Source organism: Aethalodelphis obliquidens, unplaced genomic scaffold (genome assembly GCF_003676395.1).
Source record: "Aethalodelphis obliquidens isolate GAN/ISIS:26980383/991018 unplaced genomic scaffold, ASM367639v1 scaffold48, whole genome shotgun sequence".
NCBI lineage: Eukaryota > Metazoa > Chordata > Mammalia > Artiodactyla > Delphinidae > Aethalodelphis > Aethalodelphis obliquidens.
Window position 1 is genome coordinate 9,284,330 of NW_020837992.1, and position 23,122 is coordinate 9,307,451.

General features: G+C 39.4%; 1 protein-coding gene across 8 annotated transcripts in view; it reads left to right on the forward strand.

The window, feature by feature from the left end:
• Positions 1–23,122, forward strand: part of RPS6KC1 (ribosomal protein S6 kinase C1) — a 218,314-nt gene that overhangs the window by 38,806 nt on the left and 156,386 nt on the right. The window contains exon 1 of one of the 8 annotated variants that reach the window (XM_027082960.1): positions 3,310–3,862. The exons of the other annotated variants lie outside the window; for them this stretch is intronic. Within the exon in view, the coding sequence (XP_026938761.1) occupies positions 3,802–3,862 (61 nt within the window). The 5' untranslated portion in view covers positions 3,310–3,801. Of the gene's footprint in view, positions 1–3,309; positions 3,863–23,122 lie in introns of those variants that run through there. 8 annotated transcript variants of the gene reach the window in all.

The window sequence follows — 23,122 nt, forward strand, 5'->3', positions numbered from 1 at the left end:
AACAAGGAAACATTGGCCTTAAATGAAACATTAGACTAGACTTATTAAATAGACATATACAGAACATTCCATCCAAAAGCAACAGAATACACATTTTTCTCAAGTGCACATGGAGTGTTCTCAAGGATAGACCATATGTTGGGACAAATATCAAGTCTCTTTAAGAAGACTGATCAACTACAAGAAGGCTGGAAAAGGTCACAAATATATGGAGACTAAACAACATGCTGCTGAACAGCTATTGGTCAATGAAGGAATCAAAAAAAGACATGAAAATAAGATGTACCAGAATCTGTGGGATGCAGCAAAAGCAGTTCTAAAACAGAATTTTATAGCAGTATAGGCCTACTTCAGGAAACAAGAAGAATCTCAAATAATCTAACCTTACAGCTAAAGGAACTAGAAGAAAAGAACAAATGAAGCACAAAGTCAGTAGAAGGAAGAATGTAATAAAAATCAGAGTGGAAATAAATGAAATAAAGAATTAAATGAAAGAAAAGATCAGTGAAACTAAGAGCTGATTCTTTGAAAAGGTAAACAAAATTGACAAACCTTTAGCTAGACTCACTAAGAAAAAAGAGAAGCCTCAAATAAATAAAATCGGAAATGAAAGAGGTGAAGTTACACTGAAATACAAAGGATTATATAAGAGACTGATATGAACAAATATGCCAGCAAATTGGACAGCCTGTAAGAATTGGATAAGTTCTTAGATACAAGCTTTCAAGTCTGAAACATGAAGAAATATAAAATCTGAATAGACTGATTACTAGTAAAGAGATTGAAACAGTAACCAAAAACCTCCCCCAAAAAACAGAAGTCCAGGACCAGATGGCTTCACTGGTGAATTCTGTGAAACATTCGAAGAAGATTCAATACCTGTCCTTCTCAAACCCTTCCAAATATATTGAAAACAAGGGAATGGTTCTTAACACATTTTATGAGGCCAACATTACCCTGATACCAAAGCCAGATAAGGACAACACACAAAAGAGAAAATTACAGGCCAGTATCTCTGATGAGCATAGATGCAAAAATCTTCAACAAAATATTAAACAAATTGAATACAACAATACATTAAAAGGATAATACACCAAGATCAAGTGACATTCCTTCCAGGGATGCAAGGATGGTTCAGTGTCTGCAAATCAATTAACGTTCTACACCACATTAATGAAATGAAGGATAAAAATCATATGATCATTTCGATAGATGCAGAAAAAGCATTTGACAGTTTTCAATATCCATTTATGATAAAAACTTTCAATAAAATAAAATGGGTACAGAGGAAATGTACCTAAACATAAACGTATCTAAACATAATAAAGGCCATATATGACAAACTCATAGCTACCATCATATTCAGTGGTGAAAAACTGAAAGGTATTCTTCTATCAGTGGGATCAGGATGCCTGCTGTTGCCACTCTTATTCAACATAGTATTGGAAGTCCTACCCAGAGCAGTTAGGCAAGAAAAAGAAATAAAAGCCATCCAGATGGGAAAGGAGGAAGTAAACCTGTCACTATTTGCAGATGACATGATTTTATATATAGAAACCCCTAAAGATTTCACCAAAAAACTATTAGAAATATTAAACGAATACAGTAAATTTGCAGGGTAGGGAATAAAAGTACAAAACTCTGTTGCATTTTTATACCCTAACAATTAACTAGCAGAAAGAGAAATTAAGAAAACAGTCCCATTTGTAATCCCAACAAAAAGAATAAAATACCTAGGAATAAACTTAACCAAGGAGGTGACAGATTTGTACGCTGAGAACTGTAAGGCATTGTTGAAAGAAATTGAAGAAGACACGAAGTAATGGAAAGGTATCCCATGTTCATGGATTGGAAGAATTAACATTGTTGAAGTGTCCATATTACCTAAAGCAATCTACAGATTCAATGCGATCACTGTCAAAATCTCAACATTTTTCACAGAAATTGAACAAAAAATCCTAAAATTTGTATGGAATCACAAAAGACCCAGAACAGCCAAAATAATCCTGAGAAAAATGAACAAAGCTGGAGATATCACACTCCCTGATTTCAAATTATACTACAAAGCTGTACTAATCAAAATAGCATGTTATTGGCAGAAAACAGGCACACAGATCAATGGGACAGAATTGAGAGCCCAGAAATAAACCCAGACATATATGGATAACTAATTACAACGAAGTAGCCAAGAAAGTACAGTGGAGAAAGGAAAGTCGCTTCAATAAATGGTGTTGGGAAAAGTAGATAGACACATGCAAAAGAATGAAACTAGACCACTACTTTATACCATACACAGAAATTAACTCAAAATGGATTAAAGATTTGAATGTCAGATCTGAAAGCATAAAATTCCTAGAAGAAAGCATAGGCAGTACTCTCTTTGATATTAGTCTTAGCAATAACTTTTTGGATATGTCTCCTCAGGCAAAGGAAATAAAGGCAAAAATAAATGGGATGACATCAAACTAAAAAGCTTCAGCACAGCAAATGAAACCATTAACAGAATGAAAATACAACTTACTGAGTGGGAGAAGGTACTTGCGAATCGTATATCTGATAAAGGGTTAATATCCAAAATATATAAAGAACTCATACAACTCAACAACAAAGAAAACCAAACACCCTGATTAAAAAATGGGCAGAAAGTCTGAATAGATCTTTTTCCAAAGACATACAGATGTCCAACAGGAACATAAAAGATGTTCAACATCACTAATTATTAGGGAAATGCAAATCAAAATCACAGTTAGGTACCCCCTCATGCTCATTAGAATGGTGATTATCAAAAGTGTTGGAGAGTTCCCTTTTCTCCACACCCTCTCGAGCATTTATTGTTTCTAGATTTTTTGATGATGGCCATTCTGACTGGTGTGAGATGATATCTCATTGTAGTTTTGATTTACATTTCTCTAATGATTAATGATGTTGAGCATTCTTTCATGTGTTTGTTGGCAGTCTGTATATCTTCTTAACAGAAATGTCTATTTAGGTCTTCTGCCCATTTTTGGATTGGGTTGTTTGTTTTTTTGTTATTGAGCTGCATGAGCTGCTTGTATATTCTGGAGATTAATCCTTTGTCGTTGCTTCATTTACAAATATTTTCTCCCATTCTGAGGGTTGTCTTTTGGTCTTGTTTATGGTTTCCTTTGCTGTGCAAAAGCTTTTAAGTTTCATTAAGTCCCATTTGTTTGTTTTTATTTCCATTTCTCTAGGAGGTGGGTCAAAAAGGATCTTACTGTGATTTATGTCACAGAGTGTTCTTCCTGTGTTTTCCTCTAAGAGTTTGACAGTGTCTGGCCTTACATTTAGGACAATGTAGTTTTAATAGAGTCTTTTTTTCTTATACTACATAGGTAAGTCAAATTCATGCTGCATGCTAGTTTGCTAAATATTTGGACCGGGCCTTTTGTGGTAGACAGCCTCCAAGATGGCCACCTGTAATCCTCCTCTCCTGCTAGTTACACATTGGTGTCTTCTCTTCCCAGGGATTGGTCTTTGGGACCAGTAGCATAAGGAAAAGTGACAGTATGTCATTTCTGAGATTAGGTTGTAAAGGCCATGGCTTCTCTCTTGGGGATGTTCCCTCCCTCTCTCTCATTACTTGCTCTGAGGTTTACCAGCTTTCATATTGTAAGGACACTCATGCAGCCTATGACGAGGCCCCCATGGAGAGGAACAGGGGGCAACAGCCAACACCCTGCACCTGGCACAACCATGTGAATGAACTTAGATGCAGATTCTCCAGTTCCTGTAGAACTTTGAGATGATTGCAACACTGACTGACAGCTTGACTGCAGCCTCATGAGAGACCTTGAGCTAGAACCATCCAGCCAAGCCACTTTTGGATTCCTAACTATCAGAGGTTGTGTGAGATACTAATGTTTATTGTTGTAGGCTGCTAAGTTTGGGGGTAGTTTGTTACATAGCAATGACTACTTAATAGATTTTTTTTTTTTTAACCTGTAAGTAGAGTGCTGTTATGACAAAAACCAAAAAATGTGGAGAGTGGCTTTGGAATGAGCCATGGGCTTTGAGGAGAGTGTGAGGGCCTGAAGTGTCCTGAAGAAGCTATTCATAGAAGCCTCACGGTCGTTGATAAGACTGCAGGTGAGGGTTTGCAGGAAAATCAGGTAACTGTTACTGGAAATTAGAGGAAGGTAGTGGATCCTTCTTATGTAGTTGCAGAAAGTCTAGCCACATGGTTGCATACAGTTATTTGGAAAGTAGAAAATGTACCAAAGAAGAGGGTAATGTAGCTAAGGAGATTTCCAACCAGAGTGTTTATAAGTATGGTGTGGTTTCTTCTTGCTGCTTTTAGTAAAATGTGAGAGGAGAGAGAAATTAAAGGAAGGATTGTTTTTGTGGTGGCTTAAAACAATAGAACTTTATTTTCTTGCAGTTCTGGGGGCCAGAAGTCTGAAATAAGTATCTTTGGGCAGAAATCAAGGCGTCAGCAGGGCCTAGAGCCTCTAGGGAAGAATATGTTCCTTGCCTCTTTCAGTTTTTGGTGACTGGGTGTGTTCCTTGGCTTGTGCCAGCATCTTGTCAATCTTCAAAGCCCTCATCTTCAAACCTCTGTCTGCTTCATCTTCATATTGCCTTCTCTGTGAAATCTCTCTCTGTTTCTCTCTTATAAGAACATTTGTGATGGCATTTAGTGCCCACCCTGATAATTCAGGATAATCTCAAGATCCTTAATCAAAAGTGCAAAGACTCTTTGTCCAAATAACATATCATCTACAAGTTCCAGGAATTTGGACCTGGTATCTTTGGGGTCATTTTTTAGACTATAGCATATATTCACCTTCCTCCCTCCCTCCATGTCTCCATCCCTCTCTCCCTTCCTTCTTCCTTCCTTTCTTCCAAAACTTTTAAGATCATGAATATATCCTGCTCTTCTACAAAATTGCCTCTTAGATTTAGCATCCATTGATTCTTGCATGAACCAGTGTTTGCATGATGGCTACAAAATAATGATTTTTCCAGTTCCAGCACCCCTTCCACATTAATGATTATCCTCCCTTCTCACTTTATCTGTGTATCTTTGTTAACTATTCTTCTTTTTACTTGTATCTGTTTATCTGTCTATACAGCTATATGTCTGTGTATTGTATCTGTCTGTATATTTATCCATCTATCCATTATTTATTTGGACACATATACCTATTTTTTTCCCCTAATAGTTTAGAATTCATTAATGTACTTAATTATTTTGATGCTCAAATTGTCCTAGTTTTGACCAGTAGGAGACCTTTTACTCTGGCTTTTCTGTCCTTGTAACTTCTTCCTATCAAATTTTTTTTTTTAAAGTACTTCTTACTTTTAGGCATAAGAAGATGTTCATTGCTCATCTTGAATTTATTATGCTCCAGCCCTGGAATCAGCCGTCTTTTCACAGAGCCCTGGTTGCTTTTTGTGGGGAATGATTTTAGAAACTATGTTAGTTATCAATTTATTGCATTTTAGCTCCAAATCAACCTTTTATTGCCTTATTGGACCTACTGTTCCAACTGGCATGTATAAACTTAATCTGCAGAGGGTATTGGAGGGACCCTGCGGGAGATAGGGTTTGGGTGTACTTCTGTTCCTGCTTGCTGTGTTGCCAGTGGCATGTGCGTGTGTGGGCTGCCCAGTGTGCTCATCCTCTAGCAAATTTTGTTGCCAGTTCCTATCTGGGGCTTCCTGCCTTCCACCCTTGGCCTGCTGACACCACAGCAAAATTTCTTGTTTGTCAGTTCCAGCCTGCAGTTCCTTGCGCACCGACTTTGGCCCTCCTACTATGGAACAGGTGTGGCTCGGGCAGCCCAGCTAACTCCTCTTACCCAGTGTGCTGCAGCCACAGTCTCCATGAGATCTGAAGTCCAGCCTTGGGGACGAGGCGCCCCTTACAAGTACTGCCTTTGGTTTTCTCTCTCCACCCTAGGATATTCCTTATAGTTCTCTTTTATTCCTTCTTAGTAGTTAATCTTGTGTAAATAGTTAATAATTCTTTGCAAGACTTTTCCTGTTCAAATTGCTGTGTGGATTCCATTTTTTGACTGGACTCTGGCTGCCCCAGAGACGAAAGAGACAACTGCCTGGGCAGTAGATAAGCTCATGGTAGCTTGCTTTTAGGCTCTTTCAGCTGCTATAGTTGGGAAACACAATGCATTTATGTACATACATATTACAATGCATACATAATACATACTTCCATTCATATACAAACCTGCATATATACATGTATATGTATACATATATTTTTATATTCACGTACATATACATATTTCAGAGTTGTTTATGATAGCTTTTGCCAAACAAATTTTTATATGTTCAGTTCTATTCTTTTTTTTTTTTTTTTTTTTTTTTTTGCGGTACGCGGGCCTCTCACTGTTGTGGCCTCTCCTGTTGCGGAGCACAGGCTCCGGACGCGCAGGCTCAGTGGCCATGGCTCACGGGCCCAGCCGCTCCGCGGCATGTGGGATCTTCCCGGACCGGGGCACGAACCCGTGTCCCCTGCATCGGCAGGCGGACTCTCAACCACTGCACCACCAGGGAAGCCCTTCAGTTCTATTCTTGCATGCCCCTCCACTAACCTCCCTGCCAAGATTTTGCAGTTTTGGTCCTGATTAGAAAGGTCTCCCATACCTACATTTGCTTGTAAGATGATTTTTATAGCTTAAAAAGTTCTTTTTAATATCCATGTGGAATTTATATTTGAATGGGATATCAGATGACACTCCATTTTACTGTTCTTTCAGATGGTTAGGTGTCTGTTATAAGATTATTTATTAAATAATCCATATTTTTCCTAGTGAAATCTTTGTTATACTTTTCATATGCGTTGCCATGAATTAAAGGTTTTTTTCTTTTGTGGCATTTATTTGTCTATTCTTACATTAATTCCTGTTTCTATACCATGTTGATCTTCGTATAATGGCTTTAGAGAGTATGTTCTGATACCAACTATATTTCTCATCAACATTGGGGAAATTGCTGCCTTTCAGGATCACTGTGGAATTCCTGGGGCTCTTACATTGGTGCTTCTTGGTTTTAAGAAGCCGTGCCAATTATCCATTTATTGCCTCTTAGCTTCAGGTCCCTTCTTTTTTTTTTTTTTTTTTTGGCCATGCTGCGAGGCTTGCAGGTTTTTAGTTCCCCAACCAGGGTTTGAACCCGTGCCCTCGGCAGTAAAAGCGCAGAGTCCTTACCACTGGACCTCCAGGGAGTTCCCCTTCAGGTCCCTTCTTTCATTTCCCGTTCTGCATTAATGGGTTGGACTCTGTAAGCATTTTCCTTTACAGTGAGTATGCAGTTAAGCTTCACAGTAGAGGACACGGGAGGGGCATTGTGGGAGGGTGAGGTCTTTTCTTCTTCTTTCCAGTGTTCTATGGGCTTTGTTTTTCATTTTGCTTTTGCTGCACCGTTGCCAGAGGCATCTGCCTCAGCTGTATACCTAGAGCTCAGGCTCCTGATAAGCTTGCAGCCCCAGCCAATTGATGGCCATCTAGCTAAGCACACCAAGGTCCCCCAGACCTATTGGAGAATGGGCTTCAGACTCTCTGACTTCCTCTGTGTACCTGCCTCTCAGCTTCAGCCTGCTAGCACCCTGTACCCCTCCTGACAGGGACACTGTAGACCTAAGGCCTTGTTGCCCTGCAGGTGAACAGATTCTTGATGCCCCTCTCCTTCTCCATGCATGTCTGACAGCTTTGGCCTGCCTTTATTACTTCAGAAAGTCATTTCCTGTGGCCTTCCCGACACTGCCACTGTGTCTCCCAGGCCTTGCATTGCCTTGCTTGTGAGTGGGCTCCCAGCACTGTGACTCTCTCGTTGCCCACCCGCCAGACTTGTCCCTTTTGAAGTCTGCAGGGGTCTTTCCTGGCAACTGTGGACCAGTTCTGGCCCGGGAAACCCAGCGAATGTCTCCCCCCATCCAGTGGCTCTAACCATACCTTTTCCAAGAAGATCTGAGTCCTAACCTTGGGGAGGGCTTTCCCCTTCCAATTTTTTTCTTCCTTGGGTACCCTGGGGTATTCTTTAGAGTTCTCTTTTCACTTTAGAGTTTCATTTTTCCATTGTCATGGTTAATAATTCTTTATATTAAACTTTTCCTGTTCCAATTACTGTGTGGTGTTGATCTCTTGACTGAACCCTACTGTCTGTCTTTCATTTTAGAAGAATTCTGGATGATCTGATGTTATCTTGTCTCCATTGGCTAAGAGTCCACGTGGCACAGGGATTTCTTCGTTCTGATTTGATTGCAGGACCACAGTACTAACTGAGCTTCACACCTGCTTCCTCAGGATATTCAGCACGTTTTAACAGCTCCTTGAGATCTGGGCACAGGATGCAGAGAATCTTATATAGTATAGCAACATCAGTGGCATTTATGCCAGGATAAAGTGGTCATCGAAAGCTTCTTGCTACAATTATTTAATTTTAATAAATACTAAATATTAACAATTTATGATATATAGTGATATTTTGAAATATAAGTAATAGCAAGAAGTATCTTGGATGCATAATTAAAAAGGTGAAAAACAATTGAGGGATGTGGGCAGCTGGTCACTAGCAATAGAACCATTAGTCCTGATGGGTCCATCCATTCATTCCGTTCTCCTATTAAGCATTAGGAGGATCCACAAACTCTTTGTTATCATAGACTATTAACCTTTGACTGCTTGCTTTTGGCCTTTGAGTCCAGACATTCCGTTGGTGCTCCACATTTCTGTTGCCTTTTGTTCATAGTTACTATCCAAGATCTATGGTTCCCTACGTTTTTTCTTGACACCTGTCCTGATTAAAGTTGCAGCTGGTTACATGCCACAAATCTGTTATTAATAGAGTCTTCTCTGATAAATTTCAGTTTAGCTCTTAATTATCTGGAAATTTTATGGGCACATTTAATTCAAGAAACATTTTAGAAATAAGCACTGTGGATACAATGACTCAATCTCTGTCTTCTAAGAAACTTAGAGTCTCATAGTTGAAGTGAGCATCATGATCCAGAAGTGCTTTAGGATGTGGCATTCTTACTGTCAAGTTTTTAAATCTTGTGACACTCTACTTTTATTATGAAGATGCAAATAATTTAAAAATAGACTAATCTGAGGAGTTTTAAGAATCATACTTCTAAATCCACATCAAAAAGTTTTTTTTCTTTTGTATTCTGAAAGTAAAGAAACCTCCCTCATGTTGTACTTAACTGTCTTTTCCTCCCCCTTTCAACTCTAAGCTGTGTTGTTTAGAGACTGCTTTATTCTTACTTATGGATATATCTTCAGCATGTAGGACCATGCCTAACATATAAATGCTTGAAAAATAAATTTAGCAAAAAGAAAATGAGTGAAGATTTAAGAATTGGAGTAGTTATAGGCAATGATATTAAAAGTCAGTCACGGGCTTCCCTGGTGGCATAGTGGTTAAGAATCCGTCTGCCAATGGCAGGGGACACAGGTTTGAGCCCTGGTGTGGTAAGATCCCACATGCAGTGGAGCAACTAAGCCCATGAGCCACAACTACTGAGCCTATGCTCTAGAGCCCGCGAGCCACAACTACTGAGCCTGTGTGCTAAGCCCGCGAGCCACAACTACTGAGCCTGTGTGCTACAATTACTGAAGCCCTCGCACCTAGAGCCCGTGCTCTGCAACAAGAGAAGTCACTGTGATGAGAAGCCCGCACACCGCAACGAAGAGTATCCCCTGCTCGCCGCAACTAGAGAAAGCCCGCACACAGCAGCAAAGACCCAATGCAGCCCCCCCCCAAAAAAAAGTGAGTCTCATGGCAGAAATTTAAAAGTTTGATTATAGCTACTATGGGGAAATAGATACAGGAAGAGTAGAATTTTGACCAGGTTGGGGAGGACAATTTGGAATATACCTTTTCCCGTTTTTGGTAAATTTTACTACACATCTATTCTCATGTCTACACAGGAGATATTTATCAGATTATTAGACGCTTTGGCTTCAGAAGTCTCCTTTACACTCTTAAAAATTATTGAAGCTTGAAGATTGTATTTGGTTATATCTCTCAATATTTACCATACTAGAAGTTTAAAAATATTATTGTACTAAATTAAGAATAAAAACACACTTAACATGTTAATATTTTTATGAAAAATGATTTTTCCAAAGCAAAAAAACTAGAGGAGTACTATTAGTTTACTTTTGCGAACCTCCAATGCCTGTATTAAAAGAAGACAGCTGATTATTTTTTTTTAATAAATTTTATTTATTTATTTATTTTTGGTGCGTTGGGTCTTCTTTGCTGTGCGGGCTTTCTCTAGTTGCGGCAAGCAGGGACTACTCTTCGTTGCGGTGTGTGGGCTTCTCATCGCGGTGGCTGCTCTTGCTGCGGAGCACGGGCTTTAGGCGCGCTTTAGGGTTTCAGTAGTTGTGGCTTGCGGGCTCTAGAGCGCAGGTTCAGTAGTTGTGGTGCATGGGCTTAGTTGCTCTGTGGCATGTGGGATCTCCCCGGACCAGGGCTCAAACCCATGTCCCCTACCTTGGCAGGCGGATTCTTAACCACTGCCCCACCAGGGAAGTCCCAACAGCTGATTCTTGTATCTGCTTCTGGATTCAGTCTGTGGTGGTGGTTTTGGTTGAAGTATATGACGAAAATTTAGGGTCACACAGATGATGTAGTTGAAAAAGGGAGGAGTATTTTAATAGCTCTTCAGATAATTGAAGATATTCTTTGATACATAGAGCTTGACAGTGGTAAATTCCTCCTTTTTTCTGTTATTGAAGTCTAGCTGATTTACAATATTATGTTAGTTTCAGGTGTACAACATAGTGCTTTGATATTTTTAAAAATTATACTCTATTTGAAGTTATAAAATGTTGGCTATATTCTCTGTGCTGTACATTACATCCTTGTATCTTATTTATTTTATGCCTAGTAGTTTGTACCTCTTAATTCCCTACCCCTATATTGCCCCTCCCCTCAACCTTGTCTCCACTAGTAACCATTAGTTTGTTCTATGTATCTGTGTGTCTGTTTCTGTTTTGTCATACTCATTTGTTTTATTTTTTAGATTCTACATGTAAGTGAAAATATACAGTATTTGTCTTTCTCTGCCTTATTTCACTAAGCATAATACTTTCCAGGTACATCCATGTTGTTACATATGGCAAAATTTATTCTTTTCTATGACTGAGTAGACAGCGGTAATTTCTTATTCTTTTATTAACATTTTTTTTAATTGGAGTATAATTGCTTTAGAATGTTGTGTTAGTTTCTGCTGTAGAATGAAGTGAATCAGCTGTATGTCTACCTATATCTCCTACCCTGTGGACCTCCCTCCCCCGCCCCCCCATCCCACCCATCTCAGTCGTCACAGAGCACCAAACTGAGCTTTCTGTGCTTTATAGCATGTTCCTACTAGCTATCAGTTTTACGCATGGTAGTGTATATATGTCAATCGTAGTCTCCCAATTCGGCCCACCTTCCCCATCACCCCCTGGGTCCACATGTCTGTTCTGTACATCTACATCTCTATTCCTGCCCTGCAAATAGGTTCTTCTCTACCATTTTTCTATATTCCACATATATGTGTTACTATATGATATTTGTTTTTCTCTTTCTGGCTTACTTCATTCAGACTGACAGACTCTAGGTCCATCCACATCTCTACAGATGACCCAATTTCGTTCCTTTTTATGGCTGAGTAATATTCCATTGTATATATGTGCCACATCTTCTTTATCCGTTCATCTGTCATTGGACATTTAGGTTGTTTCCATGTTCTGGCTATTGTAAATAGTGCTGCAATGAACATTGGGGTACATGTGTCCTTTTGCATTATGGTTTTCTCAGGGTATATGCCCAGTAGTAGGATTGCTGGGTAATATGGTAGTTCTGTTTTTAGTTTTTTAAAGAACCTCCATACTGTTCTCCATAGTGGCTGTACCAATTTACATTCCTACCAGCAGTGCAAGAGGGTTCCCTTTTCTCCACACCCTCTCCAGCATTTACTGTTTATAAATGTTTTGATGATGGCCACTCTGACCAGTGTGAGGTGATACCTCATTGTGGTTTTGATTTGCATTTCTCTAATAATTAGTGATGTTGAGCATCTTGTCATGTGCCTCTTGGCCATCTGTATGTCATCTTTGGTGAAATGTCTATTTAGGTTTTCCACCCATTTTTTGACTGGGTTGTTTGTTTTTTTGATATTGAGCTCCATGAGCTGTTTGTATATTTTGGAGATTAATCCTTTGTTGCTTCGTTTGCAAATATTTTCTCCCATTCTGAGGGTTGTCTTTTCATCTTGTTTATTGTTTCCATTGCTGTGCAAAAGCTTTTAAGTTTCATTAGGTCCCATTTGTTTATTTTTGGTTTTATTTTCATTACTCTAGGAGGTGGGTCAAAAAAGATCTTGCTGTGGTTTATGTCAGAGTGTTTTTCCTTTGTTTTCCTCAAAAGTTTTGTAGTGTCCGGTCTTACATTTATGTCTTTAATCCATTTTGAGTTTATTTTTGTGTATGGTGTTAGAGAGTGTTCTAATTTCATTCTTTTACATGTAGCTGTCCAGTTTTCCCAGCACCACTTATTGATGAGGCTGTCTTTTCTCCATTATATGTTCTTGCCTTATTTGTCATAAAGTAGGTGACTATATGTGTGTGGGTTTATCTCTGAGCTTTCTATCCTGTACCACTGATCTATATTTCTGTTTTTGTGCCAGTACCATGCTGTCTTGGTTACTGTAGCTTTGTAGTATAGCTTGAAGTTGGGGAGCCTGATTCCTCCAGCTCCATGTTTTTTTCCCTCAAGATTGCTTTGGCTATTCAGGGTCTTTTGTGTTTCCATACAAATTTTAAAATTTTTTGTTCTAATTCTGTGAAGAATGCCACTGGTAATTTGATAGGGATTGCATTGAAACTGTAGATTGCTTTGTGTAGTATAATCATTTTCACAAATCTGATTCTTCCAATCCAAGAACATGGTATATTTCTTCTATCTGTTTATGTCATCTTTGATTTCTTTCATCAGTGTTTTATAGTTTTCTGAGTACAGGTCTTTTGTCTCCTTGGATAAGTGTATTCTTAGGTATTTTATTCTTTTTGTTGCGATGGTAAATTGGATTGTTTCTTTAATTTCTCTTTTTGATCTTTCGTTGTTAGTGTGTAGGAATGCAAGAGATTTCTGTGCATTAATTTTGTATCCTGCAACTTTACCAAGTTCATTGATTAGTTCTAGTAGTTTTCTGGTGGCATCTTTAGGATTTTTAATGTATAATATGTCATCGGCAAACAGTGACAGTTTTACTTCTTTTCCAATTTGTATTCGTTTCATTTCTTTTTCTTCTCTATTGCCATGGCTAGGACTTCCGAAACTATGTTGAATGAGTCGCAACAGTGGACATCCTTGTCTTGTTCCTGGTCTTAGTGGAAATGCTTTCAGTTTATCACCAATGATGTTTGGTGTGGGTTTGTCATATATGACCTTTATTATGTTGCAGTAGGTTCCGTCTGTGCACATTTTCTGGAGAGTTTTTATCATAAATGGGTGTTGAATTTTGTCAAAAGCTTTTTCTGTACCTATTGAGATGATCATATGGTTTTTATTCCTTAATTTGTTAATATGGTGTATCACATTGATTTATTTGCATGTATTGAAGAATACTTTCATTCCTGGGACAAATCCCACTTGATCATGATGTATGATCCTTTTAAAGTGTTGTTGGATTCTGTTTGCTAGTATTTTGTTGAGGATTTTTGTGTCTGTGTTCATCAGTGATATTGATCTGTGATTTTCTTTTTTTGTGATATCTTTTTCTGGTTTTGGTATCAGGGTGATGGTGGCCTCATAGAACAAATTTGGGAGTGTTCCTTCCTCGGCAATTTTTTTGAAGCGTTTAAGAAGGATAGGTGTTAGCTCTTCTTTAAATGTTTGGTAGAATTCGCCTGTGAAGCCATCTGGTCCTGGGCTTTTGTTTGTTGGAAGATTTTTAATCACAGTTTCAACTTCAGTGCTTGTGATTGGTCTGTTTTTATTTTCTATTTCTTCCTGGTTCATGCTTGGAAAATTGTACCTTTCCAAGAATTTGTCCATTTCTTTGAGGTTGTCCATTTTAATGGCATATAGTTGTTTGTAGTAGTCTCTTATAATCCTTTGTATTTCTGCGGTGTCAGTTGTGATTTCTCCTATTTCATTTCTAATTTTTTTGATTTGCACCCTCTCCCTTTTTTTCTTGATGAATCTGGCTAAAGGTTTATCAATTTTGTTTATCTTCTCAGAGAACCAACTTTTACTTTTATTGATCTTTGCTATTGTTTCCTTTGTTTCTGTTTTATTTATTTCTGCTCTGATATTTATGAATTCTTTCCTTCTACTGACTTTGGGTTTTCTTTGTTCTTCTTTCCCTAGTTGCTTTAAGTGTAAGGTTAGATTGTTTATTTGAGATTTTTCTTGTTTCTTGAGGTGAGGTTGAATTGCTATAAACTTCCCTCTTAGAACTGCTTTTGCTGTGTCCCATAGGTTTTGGGTCGTCGTGTTTTCATTGTCATTTGTTTCTAGGTATTTTTAATTTCCTCTTTGGTGTCTTCAGTGATCTCTTGGTTATTAAGTAGCACGCTGTTTAGCCTCCATGTATTTGTGATTTTTTTTTTTTTTTTTTTTTTTTTGCTGTACGCGGGCCTCTCCCGTTGCGGAGCACAGGCTCCGGACGCGCAGGCTCAGCGGCCATGGCTCACGGGCCCAGCCGCTCTGCGGCATGTGGGATCCTCCCGGACCGGGGCACGAACCCGCGTCCCCTGCATCGGCAGGCGGACTCTAAACCACTGCGCCACCAGGGAAGCCCTGTGATTTTTTTCAGTTGTTTTTCTGTAATTGATTTCTAATCTCATAGCCTTGTTGTTGGAAAAGATGCTTGATACGATTTCAGTTTTCTTAAGCTTTCCAAGGCTTGATTTGTGACCCAAGATGTATCTATCCTGGAGAATCTTCTGTGTGCACTGAGAAGAAAGTGTATTCTGCCACTTTCGGGTGGACTCTCCTATAAATATCAATTAAATCTATTTGGTCTGTTGTGTCATTTAAAGCTTGTGTTTCCTTATTTATTTTCTGTTTGGATGATCTGTCCGTTGCTGTAAGTGGGGTGTTAAAATCCCCTACAATTATTGTGTTACTGTTGATTTCTCCTTTTATGGTTAGCATTTGCCTTATATATTGAAGTGCTCCTATGTTGGGTGTATAAATATTTATAACTGTTATATCTTCTTTTTGGATTGCTCCCTTGATCATCATGTAGTGTCTTTCTTTATCACTTGTAACAGTCTTTATTTTAAAGTCTATTTTATCTGATACGACTGTTGTTACTCCAGGTTTCTTTTGATTTCCATTTGCATGGAATATCTTTTTCCGTCACCTCACTTTCAGTCTGTATGTGTCCCTATGTCTGAAGTAGGTCTCTTGTAGACAGCATATATATACAGGTCATGTTTTTGTATCCATTCAGCCAGTCTGTGTCTTTTGGTTGGGGCATTTAATCCATTTACATTTAAGGTATTTATCGATATGTATGTTCCTATTACCATTTTCTTAATTATTTTAGGTTTGTTTCTGTGGGTCTTTTTCTTCACCTAGAGAAGTTCCTCTAGCATTTGTTGTAAAGCTGGTTTGGTGGTGCCAAATTCTCTTAACTTTTGCTTGTCTGTAAAGGTTTTAATTTCTCCATCAAATCTGAATGAGATCCTTGCTGGGTAGAGTAATCTTGGTTGTAAGTTTTCCTCTTTCATTACTTAAAGTATACCCTGCCACTCCCTTCTGGCCTGCAGAGTTTCTGCTGAAAAACCAGCTGATAACCTCATGGGGATTCCCTTGTATGTTATTTTTTGCTTTTCCCTTGCCGCTTTAAATATTTTTTTTCTTTGAATTTAATTTTTGGTAGTTTGATTAATATGTGTGTTGGTGTGTTTCTCCTAGGGTTTATCCTGTATGGGACTCTTTGTGCTTCCTGGACTTGGGTGGCTATTTCCTTTTCCACATTAGGGAAGTTTTTGACTATAATCTCTTCGAATATTTTCTCAGACCCTTCCTTTTTCTGTTCTTCTGGGACCCCTATAATTCGAATGTTGGTGCGTTTAGTGTTGTCCCAGAGGTCTCTGAGATTGTCTTCAATTCTTTTCATTCTTTTGTCTTTATTCTGCTCCTCGGCAGTTATTTCCACCATTCTGTCTTCCAGCTCATTCATTCTTCTGCCTCAGTTATTCTGCTGTTGATTCCTGCTAGTGTATTTTTAATTTCATTTATTGTGTTGTTCACCTCTGTTTGTTCTTTAGTTCTTCTAGGTCTTTCTTAAATATTTCTTGTATTTTCTTGATCTGTGCCTCCATTCTGTTTCTGAGATTTTGGATCATTTGTACTATCATTACTCTGAATTCTTTTTCAGGTAGGTTGCTTATTTCCTCTTCATTTATTGGGTCGTAGGTTTTTACTTTGCTCCTTTATCTGTAACATGGTTTTTTGTTGTCTCATTTTTTTTTTTTTTTTTTTATGGGTGGGACTGTGTTCCTGTCTTACTGGTTGTTTGGCCTGAGGCTTCCAGCACTGGAGTTTGTATGCTGTTGGGTAGAGCCAGGCGTTGGTGGTGAGATGAGGACCTCCAGGAGACCTCAGTCTGATTAATATTCCTTGGGGTCTGAGGTTCTCTGTTAGTCCGGTGGTTCGGACTCAGAGCTCCTAGCACAGGGGCTCAGGCCCAACCCCTAGCCCGTGAACCAAGATCCCGCAAGCCACGCGGGGTGGCAAAGAAAAAAAAAGGGAGGAGACAATAACAAAGAGTAAAATATAAATAAGATTAGAAAACTAACAGATATGTTATAAAAAATAAAAATATAGATGAAACAATAACAAGATAAGACAGATCCACAGTAGCAAGAAAGAGGGAAAAGAAAAACAAGCAGAAAAGGCCTTGGCTGTAGGGGGTGGGGCTTAGGCAGTGGTTTGGATTAAGTGGGGATGGGGTCTAGGTTTAGGACCCACAGCCCTGGGAGGGTGGGGGCGGGGCATAGGCTCAGTGCAGCCAGGGGGGCCCTGGAGTGCCTCTGGCCTCAGAGTGTGGATGATGAGGTCCAGGACCTCAGCAGGGTCCCCAGGGTCGGATTGGTTGGGGAAATGTTAGCCGCGCTTCTCCCCGCTGATCCTCCCATCCCAGAGTGTCCCTCCCCGTTCGCCTCTACTCTTCTCCCCCCCCCCCCCTGCCACGCCCCTAGGACCCACATGCCTGGAGGGGATCTTGGATGATCGAGGACCAGGCCTGGGACCCCAGCAGGCTCCCCGGGCCCAAGTGGGCAGGGGAAACGCTAGGCACGTTCCCCCCGATCCTCCATTCCTGGAGGGTCCCTTGTCTTCCTCTCTCCTTTCCCCCCACCACCTTGCTCCCATGCCCCTACGGCTCACACGGTTGGAGGGTGCCCTGCAAGGTAGAGGACCAGGCCGGGGAGCCCAGCAGGCCTCCTGGGGCCTGCCTAGGTGGGGGAAATGCAAGCTGCGTTACCTCCCTGATCCTCCGATCCCTGAGGGTCCCTCCCCGTTCGCCTCTCCTCTTCTTTCCCCACCATCCCTCCCACGCCCCCAGGACCCACATGGCCAGAAGTGGCCTTGGAGGGCAGAGAACCTGGCCTGGGACCCCAGCAGGCTTCCCAGAGCCCTATTGGGCAGGGGAAACGCTAGCCGCTTTCCCCTCTGATCCTCTGAACCCCCAAGGGTCTCTGAAGGCTTGGGAACCCCTTCCCTCCCCCAGCCACCCCTCAGGGGTGCTGTTCCCATTTGGCCTCTACTTCTCCTCCCCCCTTGCTCCCCCCTACGTCCTACCTTATCACTTGGGGGTTCCTCCTGTCCCCTTGGGTGTTTAGGTCCCCCACCAGCATCTGGTTAGGTGCCCTAGTTGTGGGGGGATGCAAACTCTGCGTCCTCCCACTCTGCCATCTTGACCCCGCCCCCCACAGCAGTAATTTCTTAAAGGTTTAATTGCATTATGGAATCTGAAACCCTGTCAATGAACCTTTGGTACTTTGTTATATTAAAATCCATTAGTCTGGGGACTTCCCTGGTGGTGCAGTGGTTAAGAATCTGCCTGCCAATGCAGGGACATGGGTTCGATCCCTGGTCCGGGAAGATCCCATATGCTGCAGAGCAACTAAGCCCATGGGCCACAACTACTGAGTCTGTGCTCTAGAGCCTGTGAGCCACAACTACTGAGCACATGCACCACAACTACTGAAGCCCACACGCCCTAGAGCCCGTGCTCTCCAACTGCTAAGCCCACGTGCTGCAATTACTGAAGCCCATGCGCTGTAGGACCTGCATGCAGCAACTACGGAGCCTGCGTGCTGTAGCTGCTGAAGCCCGCACTCCTAGAGCCCGTGATTCTCAGCAAGAGAAGCCACCAAAATGAGAAGCCTGCACATCTCAACGAAGAGTAGCCCCCACTCACCACAACTAGAGAAAGCCCATGTGCAGCAACGAAGACCCAATACAGGCAAAAAAAAAAACAAACGTAAAAAATTAAAGAAAAAACCATCTGGTCTGTCTTAGATTTGAATGGATATTTTACTTATGCATGAGCTTGTAACATCATGCATTGATCATTTGAAAAAGATTGGTTCCTTGAGTTATGCAGATCTTGAAAATGTTGACCCACTTCATTATATATCAAAAATTTTTAATATCATCACAGATCTCTAAAGGAAATTTTTTAAGTATTACGAAGCTGTCAAGCTTATAGTGAATTGACAGCTTGAATTTCATCACTGAAAACAATGCCATTGGTTGTTTTACTTGAAGTGTTAGGCTCAGTTTATTTTTGAGAGAATATTTGTCAAATATCCAAGTCTGAGTAGTTATAGTTTTTTTTTACCCATAGACTTTTAAAAAGAAATGGTCTCAGGGACTTCCCTGGTGGTCCAGTGGTAAAGAATCCACCTTGCAATGCAGGGGACACAGGTTCGATCCCTGGTCAGGGAACTGTATCCACCTTGCAATGCAGGGGACACAGGTTCGATCCCTGGTCAGGGAACTGGAACAGGCAACTAAGCCCGTGTGCCACAACTACTGAGCTCTCATGTCTCACCTAGAGCCCACATGCCACAGACTACAGAGCCCTCTGGAACCTGCACGTCACAACTACATAAGAGAAAACCTGCACGCCACAACTAGAAAACCTGCACGCTGCAACTAAGACCCGACGCAGCCAAAAATAAAGAAAAAAAAATAGAAATGGTCTCAAGGATTGAGGTTTAATAAAGTTAATAATTTTTACTGCTTCATCAAGGACATTCTCACGTGAAACTGGCATTTAAAAAAATTTAATGAGTGAGTGGCAATAAGGAATATGATTACTAGTAAGTATAGTTTGGTGTCATTGTCTTGATTCATGCCAAGTGGTCAGCAGTTTTACTGCCATTGCTTTTAGATTATCAGTGCAAATGTCAATGTGGTGAAAAATGCAACTTCTGTCTTGGTATTATTATGAAAATGGTTTTGACCTTGTTGATCCCTTAAAAGGCCCTCGGGGGGACCCCCAGCTGTCTGTGGACCAAACTTTGAGAACACACAGCACATATATGTATATACACATGGGTTTCCTTGAAGCATTTTCAATACTGACATTGAATTTTCTCACTGTGTGATTCTATGGATGTGCCATAATTTAGCCAATAAATAGAATTCTGCAGCTATTTGAGATAGACTGATATAGAAAGATGTCCAATATATATTTTTAAGATACAGAAAACAAATGTTGCATAGCAATATGTTTTGTAAGATCCCATCTGCGTTTAAATAGACATACATATTTGTGTGAAGTCATACCTAATGTGTATAACCTGTGATGATGTGGGTGGAGGGATATTTTTACTTTCTGCCTTATATGTTCTGTACTGTGGAATTCAACTGCACCCAAGTAGCTGTAACTTTAATGTTGGGAGATGTACAGCCCGGCTTCTTAAACAATAAGCGTGTCACTGGGTGAAAGGGAGTGGCTTCTGAATTGGTTGAGGTTCTTAGCTATTATTGTCGTTGCTAGTGGATTATTTTCAGCTCTTCTCCACATCCTTATATATTAAAGAGTGAAATTTTCTTATTAATCTTAGTAAGTGAGCAATTTATCTCTTTCAATAAATGGTGCAGTCCATTTGTAATACTTATAGTTGCAGTGAACCTTGCAGGCAGCAGCTGTGGTTGTATGGAGGGAAGTGTTGGTTAATCATCTGTCTTTTAGCTATTCTCACATTTTTAGTACATAGGCCTCAGCTGCAAAAGAGAGTCCTATTGTAATTTACAGAACCATTGGATATGTAGTTACTCTTCTAGTGTTACAGTGAAAAGAACATGCCTTTTGGAGTCAGATAGATTTAGGCCCAAATCTTCTCTCCATTATTTACTTAACGGTGTGATCTTGTACAAATTAACGTCTGAGCCTATTTTGTTATTGGTGAGTTAGGGATTATAGCTTCCTGTTCTGAGGATCATATCTGTAGTGTGTATAGCTCAGTGCTCGACACGTCAGCTACTGTTAGCGCTCATCTGTTGCTCGGTCTGCCTTTCCTCTAATATACTGCACTTTCTCTGTCTCCTTCTTCAGTGTTGCACTGTTCCACTGAGAACGTTCTGGTTAGCCTTTAAGATTTTTAGCTGTCTCATCTTCTAGGAAGTTCTGTTTCCTTTAGGCTGAGTTAGTTGTTTTCCCCTTGTGGTTCTACATCTCACCAATATGACACTTAACTCATTTTATTTTTCTCCAATTTTTTTTAACTTGTAGAATTTTCAAATTTACCAAAAGACCCTAAAGAACAGTGTAGTGAACACTTATATACCTTTTGTCCAAGTTCACTGATGAACATTTTGCCACATTTTCCTGTATCTCTGTGTGTGTGTATCATTTTTTTACTGAAGCACTTGAGAATAAGTTGGAGATATTGTGACATTTCATCCCTACTTCCCATATTTCCCCTATAGTCACAATACCATATTATTCAAGGAATTTAGCACTCAAGGAATTCAGCATTGATATAATACTATTATCAAATATGTAGTCAATATTCAGATTTTTCCAGTTATTCTAAAAATGTTTTTTTTAGATTTTTTTCTTTTTTGGATCCAGGATTATGCCTCTAGGTTTGTTTCTTTAATCTAGACTATTCCTTATGCATTTTTTTTGGTCTTTCATGACATTGACATTTTTAAAGAGTATGAGACAGTTGTTTTGTAGGTTTCACCATCTTGAACTGATTGTTTTCTCATGATTAGAACATTGTTTTTTGTTTGCTTTGTTCCATCTCTCGTCACACTATGATTTCCTATGAGAAAGGCAAAGCAGTTCCTGACAGATCTAAGAAAGAACTGGCCCGACACTACCTATTTGGTTGACTTTGGTGTTTCTTAAAGTTGGCCTGGCTGTGCTGTTCTTCTGTTGAACGTAAGCAGTTTCACAGAACAGGAACATTAGACAAGGCCACTCTGTGTCCTTGGATCAAGACTAAAACGAGACCACTCTGTAATCATGTCTGAACACAGACAAAAACATTTTTCAAATCACAAAAATGATCAAGCATATCTTCATCCTGGCTATCGTGATGACTACAGCTTTTTTCTTATAAATCACAGCCTTAGCCTCTGTTCATTCTTCTTGCCTCATAGTAAGATTTATTAAAATCATAGAATCATAGAATTAGATAGAATTAACAGAATCATAGAATTACTTCTACTTCCTGACAGCATCCAAGCCAGGGCAAACAAAGCCCCACTTCTTTGAATCTTTCCCCAAAGCACCTAACACAGGCTCAAATCCTTAAGTCCTTTATAACACCCTCTTAGTGAAATGCCTCAGGGTTCTCCATAGTATACTTTCTCGGAGTCTTAAATCCAGCTTGTTTAACTAGAAGTATGTTCTTGGTGCTGTTGACTAGAGGGAATTCACACCTGAGAACGTTGGCCTCCCTCTTTTTCTTTTTACTCTGTGAATGAATTTTTAATACAGTTAAGAATTAGCACCAAGCTTTTCTGGCTAGTTTCTTACTGGTCAAGGATAACTTATAGTTTTTTATAATCAGTTTTTGGTCACCGGCATTTGCATTTAAAAAAAGTGAACGCTGCTTTCAGGAGGTGTTTTATGTAATTAAAAAACATAGAGAAAATCTCAAAGGTAGCTTATAAATCAAAGAGAGAGACTTTATTTCCGATGCTTTACCAGCTTTGTTAGAAGGTTTTGGTTTAATTTTCCTTTTGCAGCTTTTAATAGCAGACCACTGTTCAGTAATTTGGAGGTGGTGGAGTGGCTTAAAGATAATATGTACATACTCACACACAAATAATATAGTATGTAATATTGTATAATAAACCTCAGGAAAAATTTGTTTTACATTTTCTATCACAATTACGTATAAATTTTCTACTCTGTTCACAGGAAAATAAAAAAATTTCCATTCCTGTGAATGGAAATTTAAAGCACTGTTAAGAGAAGCACCTGTTTATTAATTTTGCTTTGTTGTTGCCTTTTAAGGGAGTTTGATGATATTAAAAGATTAACAATTTGAGAATAGCCATTAGTGTGTTGTCTACCATTAGAATCTTGCTAACTCTTAATCTAATTTTCAAATTAGGTGGCTTTGTAACATATATTAGGGCCAGTAGTTACTGCATTAAAATTCATCTGCTTATCTTCGTGCTGCCAATACTGTTTTTTGTTGTTGTTATTTTGAAGTATCTTAGGAACAAAGAAGTGAGCATGTTCTTTCATCATATTAGTTCTGATGATAGGATTCAGTGTAATTGAACCTTTTAATGCATTAGCCTTTAATTTTGGTTTTATTCCATTCTGAAAAATGTTCTAATTCATCTCTGCTTGTCCAAGTTTAGTGGAATAGAAATGCATAGATCAATAGAAATATAACAAAGACACACTTTTGACATGTTTATTCTATTTAGAAGTGATACGCTTGTTGCTTAAGCATTTAAATCTAGTTTAATAGGGAGGTGGGATGAGTCATTGATCACACTAGGATTAAAGCAGCTAATTTTTTATGTATTTGTTTCAGCCAGTAAATGAGACTTTTTTAGGATGTCATCAAATATTAGGAAGTTTTTCATTAAAATTTTTCAACAAGTTGTTAGTTCATTTAAAGATAATATCAGGTGG